We start from the raw sequence: 10,517 nt of genomic DNA on the forward strand, positions 1-10,517 counted from the left end.
CACAATGCTGGTGACTACTTTGAAGGTCATTAAAACTCAGATACGTGTTTCAATTTTGTACAAGCTGTAAATAAATAGTTGCCGCTATTAAAATTCCAACCTGTGTGTGTGTGTGTGTGTGTGTGTGTGTGTGTGTGTGTGTGTGTTACAGAGCATGACACACCCAATTACAGAGTTATGTTCTGTAAATAGCTTTATGAAGTTCAATGTATGTGGATACCAAGCAGCACAGTGAAATACAATTTTGTTGGATATGATGTAGAACTGTCCTGCTGGGTCCCCCTCCAAAATAACATGAAAATAGAAACATATTCTGAAAGAAATGCAAAATGTGAGTGACAGTTATTATTGTATTTAAATTTTTCAGTTTTTGCAGATAGCTCCTAACCCAACCAAGACTTTGTAAACAACTACTTATTCCAAACATAATTTACACCATACAATAGTTGATACTTTTTACCTGCAAATCAAAGTTAATGCAGTTTTGTAATAGTCTAACCTCCCTGGCTTGATAATACAAATGCAAACTACATGAAACACAGTATAGTTGCTGTTATTTTGGTAGTGTTAGGAGGCAAAGCACTAATGGCACAAATTTGTTCAAACTTCTACCATCTTTTACCAGTTCAGAACTAGGGAGACGACACTACTCCAAAGTAAATGCCTAACATTATTCCGTTAAGTGTAAGCAGTGTTAAATTAATAAGCGATAATGCAGATTTGGTGTAAGAATCATAGAGAATGGAAAATTAAGTTCATTTTTTAAATTTTTTATTTTTTGTAATTTATACACTGAAGAGACAAAACATTGTGACTATCTGCTTAATATCATGTGATCCACCTTTGGAATGCAGTACAGCAGTGATTCTGAACGGCATGGATTTGGCAAGTCCTTGGTAAATTTCTGAGGTACTTAGCACCAAATGTTTCTGCATAAGCCACACATTTCCCATAAATTACTGGCTGGTGGTTTGAAGACATAGAGCTGGTACCCAGTAGTATTGCAGATGTTATGGGTTATGATGATACTAATTTGGTATTGAAGACATAAAAATAACTTCACTATAATGCTCCTCAAACCACTGTAGCATAATTCTGGTCTTGTAGTCTGGATATTTCTCCTGTTGGAAGATGTCATCACCATCATTCTTCAACCAGTTCCAAGATCTTTACAACAGTAGCAAGCGAATAGCCAACTAGCTTTTCCATTTCCGAGATGCTCATTCCCAGGCACAGTGTCATAATAATCTGCCCTTTGACAATGTCACTTATGTTAGTGGATTTCCTCATTTGCATTCTTTATTGTCACTAGAATGGTTCGCATTCGTCTCTGCTCTGCAGTGCCAACAGATGGCGTTCAGTCTCAACGTGGGTGGTAGTCACAGTATCTTGGCGTGTCAGTGTATATGTTCAACGTGACATCTGTTGGTCAAAAGAACAACATGAAAGGGATAATACACATCACACCGTACATTCTGAGGCATATGTGGACTCTGAAGTGACTGCATTAGATATGCACATTTTGGAGTCAGAAATTGTTGTTAGAAAACAGGAGGTTCATACAAAAGTTCTTCTTTAACATAAGTCCATGAAAAGAATTCTGTGGGAGTCGGATTTGGAGGGTTACAAGGCCAAGAGAACAACACAGCATCATTACGGCTAGTACCACCGATCCAACTGTTTGGATGATGATGATGATTTAAAATTGGCAAAGTACCATACCCCAATATTAAATTTTTGAAGTTTTATTTTACATTCTCTATAATTTTTATTGTTGTATCACTCTTCATTAAATGGTTATATCCATATGGAATAACCATATTCATGTTGACTTGTACTACATTTCAAAGTTCACACACTTATTCCACAGACACTCTGTCCAGTTGTTGCAGTGTCTGATTTATGGAGTGATTTAAAAGTGATCTCTGTATAATGGATTCTTACAGCTAACAACATGTGTAGAACAGCAGTAATGTGTTCATTATTTGGATATATTGCCACTGCTGTGTTTATATTTTTTATGTTAATGTGCACCTTAATATTGCTTGTAATCTGATGATGGTTCTTCTTTATTGTACAGGTTGATGCTGCAAAGGCACCCGGCTATCGCGGAAATGCTGTATGCTCCCCGGTTTCATCAAAAACGAGCAGCAATAGCACAACTCCACCATCCCTCTCTGCTGCACCAGGACCACAGTACCAGAATGCACCCACCTTCTCAGCAGAGTCTATAGGGCCATGTCTTAACCATCCAAATAAGCCACCCCAACAACAGGCTTCACCAAGTGGAGCTGGGGATGCAGTATTTGGTGCTGCACGCAGTGGTTTCCCAACAGCTGAACTTGCCCAACCTCGTGTCCCTCCATCTCATGACCATGGTCCTGGACCTGCTATTTTTGCAACTCCAGAACAGCAAACACAGCTTTTGAAAATGGTTCCACCTGGACCAGGACCTGTTTCAGAACCTCAGTTGCTAGCTCCATTTCATCCTCATCATCACCACCACCATCAGCAGCAGCACCATCATCATCATGCTCCCCCTGTGACAACTGTGAGTATGTCAAGACTCAATCCCCGAGCTCCTGATTTCAGCCTTCACCTTCCACCTGGTAAGGCTCAGCAACAGCAGCCACAACAGGCACCACCACCAGGTGCATTTGCTTCAGGATATCATAATAGAGCTCCACCGCCTCCCTCATCTGCTCCTGGGTTAGCTGCAGTTCTGCCTGGACTCTCTGGTGTTCCATTTGCAGCACCTGGACCAGCAGGGAAACAGCCTCCTGGACCATATGGTGGCCATGGTGCAGCTGGTGCTGGAGGAAATCCACGGTGGCAGTTGTATGGGCAGCCATACCATGGACCAGGACCACATCATCCTGCAGATGTTGTAGGGCAGCTTGGCTTTCCTTCTGGTGCAATAGCTCATTTGGCTAGTCTAGCAGCTGGGCTCCCTGGCTCGGCAGACTTGCTTGCTGGTCTTGAAAATGGAAGTGGTGGATCGCCACCACCATCACCTGCTGGAGGTGCAGGTGATGGAAGATCGACAGAAGACCGCAAAATCCGGCCAATAGGCACTGAACGTGCTAGCTGGAAGAACCTTGTCAATAATGTAGCTGGTGATCCTGACTGGATGCTAGGTGCAGCTGAGCCAAAGGTGTGGCCTGGACATACTGTGGATCGGGGTCATCCACAACAGCAGCAGCAGCAACAGCAGCAGCAACAGCAGCAGCAGCAACAGCAACAACTTTTCAGAACTAACCCATCACATTATGGTCGTCTGCCTTCTGCTGATGATTTGCAGCATATGGTAGAAGCTCCTTTCCAGGTAAGTCCGTAAGAAAATTTGTAACAACCATGTAAAGTCCCATAGCTTGTGTCTAGTGTATGCTCTTAATGCAGAAGTTAGAGACCAGTTACTTGTAGGGATGGTTATGTATATCACCGATCTGACAGAAGCAAACCTCATCCATCAAACCTTTGTATGAGTTGACAACTTCTAAATTATGCACATTCCCAAAAAAAGTAAAATGGGAGTATCAGCTAGGAGAGCTTTAGAAGTGGGTTCTGGCACTAGAAAAGCTGGAATTAATATTCAGTTGAACAGTAACCCAAATGAGGAGAGCCAAAATGACATGTACCAACCTGATATGTTGCTGTAGCTCCCACTGAATTTGAAGTTATCACTGAAAAAGTCAGTGTCAGACACTAAATAAAAGAAGTGGGTTAGTAGAAATAAATTCTGAATGAGCTTTAAATTGAACTAAAAGAATTTACTTGAAAAATAAGAAAATGGCAAAATATAAATCACAGAGTTACAAATTTTTACAAAGTTCTCCAGTGCACCTTGCCCTACTACAGCAGATTTACAATAATATAAACACAGCTGTTGTATAAGCAACAAATTATTGTAAATATGGCACTTAAAACAAGTATGAAATGAATGAATGAATCATTGGTATGCTCTAACTTAGTATCCCTTTCGTCGTGACTCTTTACAAAAATTATTTACAAAAATTATATGTTCGGACTGTTAAATTAAATAGATATTTTAGTTTTGTTTCATTGCATAGTCACTCCTGTTGTGTTAATTCATATTACAAAAGTGGTTCTTTTCCCTGTTATGGAAGCATAAGCTTGATTGTGAATTTCAAGCAAGTTCACAAATTAACAGATACTGTTAGGGAATTATCTTGTACAGTTTTTCTAAATAATATCCCATGGTTTTATAAAGTAATGTATGCTTATAAATTAAGATACCTATACGGAATATGTTTCAAATTCCTTATTTGTAGACATACATGATATAGTTATTTACAGAGTCCCTTTTTTTTGTTATACAGTGTGTCTCATGGTTCCTAGCACAGGGATCCTATTCTAGGGCTGGCCGGGGTGGCCGAGCGGTTCTAGGCGCTACAGTCTGGAACCGCGCGACCGCTACGGTCGCAGGTTCAAATCCTGCCTCCGGTATGGATGTGTATGATGTCCTTAGGTTAGCTAGGTTTTAAGTAGTTTTAAGTTCTAGGTGACTGATGACCTCTGAAGTTTAGTCCCATAGTGCTCAGAGCCATTTGAGCCTATTCTGGGGATTGTAGAGAGTACGTAGTAAATAAAGTTTTTGATAAGGAACTCATACATTATACCTGGGGGGTCAGATCAACAACTCCCTTACACTTTCATATAGGTAACTTACTCTTTAAACCCAGAGTATGTGGGTTTCTTTTTTATCTACGTATCTAGCCTTGTTCGCCAAATCCCAACAAATGGCTTCAGGGTCCCATTGTGTAGGTAAAGTCTTTAAAATATTTCAAAAAATCTACTAGGTTCACACTGCTTCTAGAGTCGAACTTGCAAAGTTGCTTATATCAAACCAATATTCTACACTGTCAGCATGCTTATTTGGTTGACATATATTTCTGATTCTATGTAACTGCCTGCATTAGTGCCATTACATATGATACATTCTGTGCATTAACCAGTTAACTACATCTCTCTTAATCTTTTAATTACTTTCATTGCTGTAGGTCTTACACTCATCACATACAAATTTACATTCGTCTCCGAGTGGAAAATAGTAACAGCCTGTATTTGCAGTTTCTGTTTGGTTAACATATTTTTGCATTTGTTTTAAATGGACTACTCTTGGGTTTCATATCAGATCTTATTTCCCCAAACTATGTCCTTACACTATTATTGCTGTATTTTATATAATGTATTTGAAACACAATCCATTTCAAGAACACATTTAATTCCCTTTCAAGTTTTCTGTGCTCATTGCAGGAATTTGATCACTTTCAAATGGACTGATAACACAGCCACATTCTTTAAATGACTGTCACTACTTTCAGAGATTTGTTTTCTGCTCTTCTTTTACTGGTTGCATTTGTTGAGTCTCACTAACAACCTCCAGGGTATCCCCGTTGATACTTACTGTCATTAAAGCCACTACAGTTACAGCCCCCCCCCCCCCCCCCCCTGCAACACTGCTCATCTGTTAAATTTATTGTGCTCCATGTGCACAAGCCGCTGCTTGTTAAATTGCTGATACACATCTTTTATTTGCTCTGTCGAATGCGGTTTTCTGGCTGAAAGTGCATGCATGATTTGGTGCCTCCCCAGAGTTAAGCCTTGCATGGTCTTTTTCTGCAACTAGTCACCACCACTGATACATGCTGTATTGCACTTTCATTTTCTGTTACTATGCACTATTCCTATACACATGGGCACTATGATCTTCTCTAGCGATCAAATTTAATGTTATCAAACAAGTTTCGTGCCTTAAGTACCACTTATAATGTACCTGTTCTACAAATAACTGTAAATTATAGTTATTTGTTCAGCAACACAGAACGTCTTTTGGAAATAAAAAATGTTTTACATACATTAAACAAGAATTTCATAGGATGTGTTCAATTATTTGTTAATCGCACGAAAGAATGGAGTGCAAAACTGCTCTTATTGTTGAGGGGTAGCTGCAGCAGATCTTTAGTCTGTTCATTGACTTCTCTGTCTTGGCAGAGTTCAGGAAGCAGTAATGCATACGAAGATGGCCAGCTTGATGTCCGTTACCCTGAATTTATCAATATGTTGACAGAACATTTGAAATATGACACAATGAACTAAGGCTATTACTGCCCCCAGCACTGTAAATATTCCAGGAGTGTACAAAGTTGGAAGTGTTCAGATGATGGTTCAACACTAGGGATCTGAGAGGACAATGTGTAATTGTTATTGAATTTGCTTCGATTATCTTTGCTGTAAGAACAGTAAATTGTAGCATTCAATAATGAATGCCTATCACAGTTACAACTCTGATGAGAAATGTTGGTCTAAAAGTTCACAGATCACAGTTTATTCCCATGGGGTCATTTTTTGTGACCTTCAGATCAGTGTGTGGTCTAGGTTAGAAAACTTCTTAACACAGTGTAAAAAGATTCGTGTATTATGTTTTTGAAATTTTCTGATAATGTGGAAAGAAAATGATCCATCCATTTTTATGGAAACCATACAGTGTAATGATTTTGAACTCAGATCTATTATAGCATAATTTACATTTTACAGGCAGGACATCCAGAGAACCAACACTCATTCCATAATGGCAGTGGCACAGTAGCAGCCTTGTCGTTAATGCATCATGGTCTTCCGCTGATGCCACAATTTGGAGTTGCAGGTGCAGGAGCAGGAGCTAGTGCAGATATGGATGCTGTTAAAATGGAAGCTCCCAGTTGGGGCTTGCAAGATGTTCAGGAGAAGCCACATGTAAGTTTGTTACCTTTTATGGTTTACTGCATATGGTTTTAAGTTTACTGTTGTTTAAATTGTGTAAAAATCTTTATATTATTAATTAGATTATTTTTCTCTTTTCAGCAATGGCATGCCAAATGGAGTCATTAAGGAAGAAATTCAGCATAATGTTCAGACGTGAAGCTAGTTGAAGACGTATATCTTCTAAACATGAACTTTTTTTATTAAAAAGATCCATCTGTAGCTTATAAAAATGCTTTGGTCTTTTCACCTAGTGTTTGGGATACAGACCTCTGGTAGCTTATTAGAAACCCCAATCAGGAAACTCGTGCAATTGAAAATTCATTTGGTTTCTAGGTATTTTACTTTGACCCAGTCCATGTTTTGCTAATGGCTTGCCAAAACAGGCCACATTTATAGTTGACATGCATTAAAGCAAGTTTGCTTGTACCCAGTCTATGGGTTTATGTTGCACTTGTCAACTCGTGGCTCAATGATGGAACTTGTCCCTCTCTTAATATATGATTGTTGTGGGTGCCGCTGTAATATTGTAGCTATGAGGCGCGTCGGAAATTAGCGGTTAATGAATTCGGTGTATATAACTATTTTGTGAACCAAGAGATACTGTAGCTCATCTTTCAAAAATAAGTTCTTTGCATGTTTCGTCCTTTATTTGATAATTGCTTTGTAGTTTAAGAAATAAAAGAATACAGATTTATCTGCAATGAATTTTTTTCCTCTCTCATCCCATAGTTCTGTGATAAGCAAAGAACTGTTCTTCATTTTTTATTTAGTAAGGGAACTGTTGGTCTTCAGTTTTCTGCAGTTTACCTATACTGTCAATCTAGTTTCGACAACATGAGAAAAGGAATAGAGAGCAAATAATATAAATATGGTAGTATTGCTGCATATAGATTTGGCTGCTCTTGAAGCCTGGGTTATGGAGTTTGTTCAAGTGTTCATTTTATGTAATGATGGAACATTTGTGTTCTCCAAGCGTATTTTGATCGCATTATAATAAATATATACGTACGTACATATATATAAATACAAGTGAGAACGCAGAAATGTATTGGAAAATATTCTTTACCAATTAATGATACAAAAGGAAAGGAGTTGACTAACATTTCTTCCCTTTGCGTTTTGTTAATCTCGTTTTGAAGGTGTATTGCACACCTGTTCATCTATGATGATCATGGGGCTCAGCCCACTTAATTATGATGTTGAGCTGTGAGGCAGACTGTGTCCTTCAAGGTATTGCCTTATTGCACAAGTAGCCCTTGAAGGGATTGTTGCCACACTTCCACAGATGTAGGGATATTCAGTAAGTGGATTATGTATAATTGCTTGTACATGAAGACTTAAATATATCTTTATGCACTGTGAGATGAGTTTCTTTATTCAGACTAGAGCCTAGAGTATCCTTTTCCTACACAGTTCTTCTAAAACTTTCATAGAATTTCTATATCCTTTAAGCGTCCTCCCTTCCCCTCTCTCTCACACACAAACCCTCTCTCTGTGTAAGGAAATAAAAACCTACTTTCATTAAATTACCTTGAAAACTCGAAATATTTCATATCTTAAGTATTAATAAGGATGTGCAGTCTGTGCACTAGGCCTCTACAGTGTCATGTTTTGTTCTCCTGAGAGAAAATTTGTGGTTTTATTGTGGTTGACGTCCTAGGTGGAATCGTGAAACTTCAGAAATAGTGCGTGGAGAATTTGGAAACTCAAGCAATACCATATTTATCTACCATATGACACTCATGGAAACACAAGAGCTATGAAGCCTTGCAGTGAAAACCCATCCTTTGTAATATTGTGACAGTTCATGAAAAGTTTGTGCACCAAGAAGAGACATTATAATAAAGTTGATTTCTACAGGTGTATATTCGAATGTGTAAATGTAATTATAAGGTAGGTATGAGCAAAATTACTGGTATGGTCTGGTTATTGCAAAGAAAAATAATATTGCCTTCCTAGATGTGTCATATTGGAAACTACTCTTTTAGCTCTTGGCCTCCTGCAGACATGCTCTCTGCATTCCATGCCGAGTGCGACTTTGTTGTCACTGTACTGCTTGCCTAATGCTGTTACTTGGTGCTGAGAGACAGCATTCCAGCTGCTACAAGATACTTAATTGTCCAATTTTGAGAAAACTTTTTGGTAAAAAAATGAAGTGTTTCACACATCTTATAGTCGCCACCAGCGGGCACATAATTTCAGACATGTTGCTCTGCTGTGCCAATGGCATCCCTTATGGAGTCAACATGCCAAGAGACAGAAATTTGGTAAATGGATAGTAACCAGGCATAAGTCAAAAGGAAGAGGCACTGACTGAAGCAGCACACACAGTGGACATCTAATGGCAGCAAAGGGCTGGCTGTTTGTTCTACCGCCCATGTGACTTTCAAGTTTGTCTGGCTGAGCATCTTCTGGACATATGCGACGTACACTGGAAATGGGAGTGGACACCTACCAGATGATGAGTGAGTGTGTTTTGTAGCTCTTTAACACAAAGGTGGTCTCAGCAGTTGTGACCTCCATAGACATAAACAAATGTTGACAATAGAGATTCAGTACTGTGGGGTGAAGTTTATCGACGTGCTGTTGGACACAAAATACAAGATTAAAAGCTATGCTACTATCATTCACAGCAAGCGCAATTAGTTACTCATGTGGCAGCAGCTTTTACATGGACACACTGAAATAAATTATAGGAATATTTGGCTGAATTGTTATGGCTTCAAAGCTTGATGCTAAATGCTTCCTTCTGTTACTAATGATTGACACGGACAGGGCTTATCAAAAGTGTTTTGTTCCACTTAAAATTTGTCACTTTGAAGAGAATGTTGCTGGATAGCCTCACTCAAGATTTTCAGACTAATGGGATGGCAAAACTGTTTCTTCACTGCATAATACAGGAAAAATTACTGTTCGGGAGCCTCCGTCCATGATTGTGCCCATGGTTTATTACCTCTTTCGACATCTTTTCTCCATTGTCTATATTCAGTGTATGAGATTAAGAAGTCTTCTCGCATGCATTCTAATTGGTATGCTCTTTCCATTTCTTCCTACTTGCCTTCTGTTTGTTCCAGTTTGGCATTAACATTTAACTTTGTTTATACCTCAAGTCCAACCTGGAAGTATCCTTTGATCTCTCTCTCTCTCTCTCTCTCTCTCTCTCTCTCTCTCTCTCCCTCCCTCCCCTCCCTCCCTCCCCCCCTCCCTCCCCCGCCTCCCCCCCTCCCCCCTCCCTCCCCCCCTCGCCCCCCTCCCTCCCTCCCTCCCTCTCTCTCTCTCTCCCCCCCCCCCCTCTCTCTCTCTCTCTCTCTCTCTCTCTCTCTCTCTCTCTCTCATCCTCTCTCTCTCTCTCTCTCCCCCCCTCCCTCCCCCCCCCCTCTCTCTCTCTCTCTCTCTCTCTCTCTCTCTCTCTCTCTCTCTCTCTCTCACACACACACACACACACACACACACACACAATCGGTTGTGCCATTGTTGTTTAAATAAAGCAACAGAATTGTGCCGTTTGCACAATGTGAATCTCGCACCTCAAAAAGTTGTTATTTCACATTTTAGAGCTGACACCAATGTCTTTTGCATTCTTTTTTAATTTGTACATGGACTGGTTGCAAGTATTATCGTGTGTGTGTGTGTGTGTGTGTGTGTGTGTGTGTGTGTGTGAGAGAGAGAGAGAGAGAGAGAGAGAGAGAGAGAGAGAGAGAGAGAGAGAGAGAGAGATCAAAGGATACTCCAGGTTGGACTGAGGTATAAAC

The 10,517-nt window shown here is 39.7% G+C and overlaps 1 protein-coding gene across 4 annotated transcripts in view; it reads left to right on the forward strand.

Moving 5' to 3' along the window:
- Positions 1-8,127, forward strand: part of LOC124712302 (ankyrin repeat domain-containing protein 17) — a 278,433-nt gene extending 270,306 nt beyond the window's left edge. For all 4 annotated transcript variants that reach the window (XM_047242597.1, XM_047242611.1, XM_047242618.1 and 1 more), the window contains exons 40-42: positions 2,081-3,325; positions 6,559-6,756; positions 6,865-8,127. In XM_047242597.1, coding sequence (XP_047098553.1) covers positions 2,081-3,325; positions 6,559-6,756; positions 6,865-6,891 — 1,470 coding nt within the window. In that variant the 3' untranslated portion in view covers positions 6,892-8,127. The remainder of the gene's footprint in view (positions 1-2,080; positions 3,326-6,558; positions 6,757-6,864) is intronic.
- Positions 8,128-10,517: the final 2,390 nt, after the last annotated feature.

Source organism: Schistocerca piceifrons, chromosome 1, assembly GCF_021461385.2.
Source record: "Schistocerca piceifrons isolate TAMUIC-IGC-003096 chromosome 1, iqSchPice1.1, whole genome shotgun sequence".
Taxonomy (NCBI): domain Eukaryota; kingdom Metazoa; phylum Arthropoda; class Insecta; order Orthoptera; family Acrididae; genus Schistocerca; species Schistocerca piceifrons.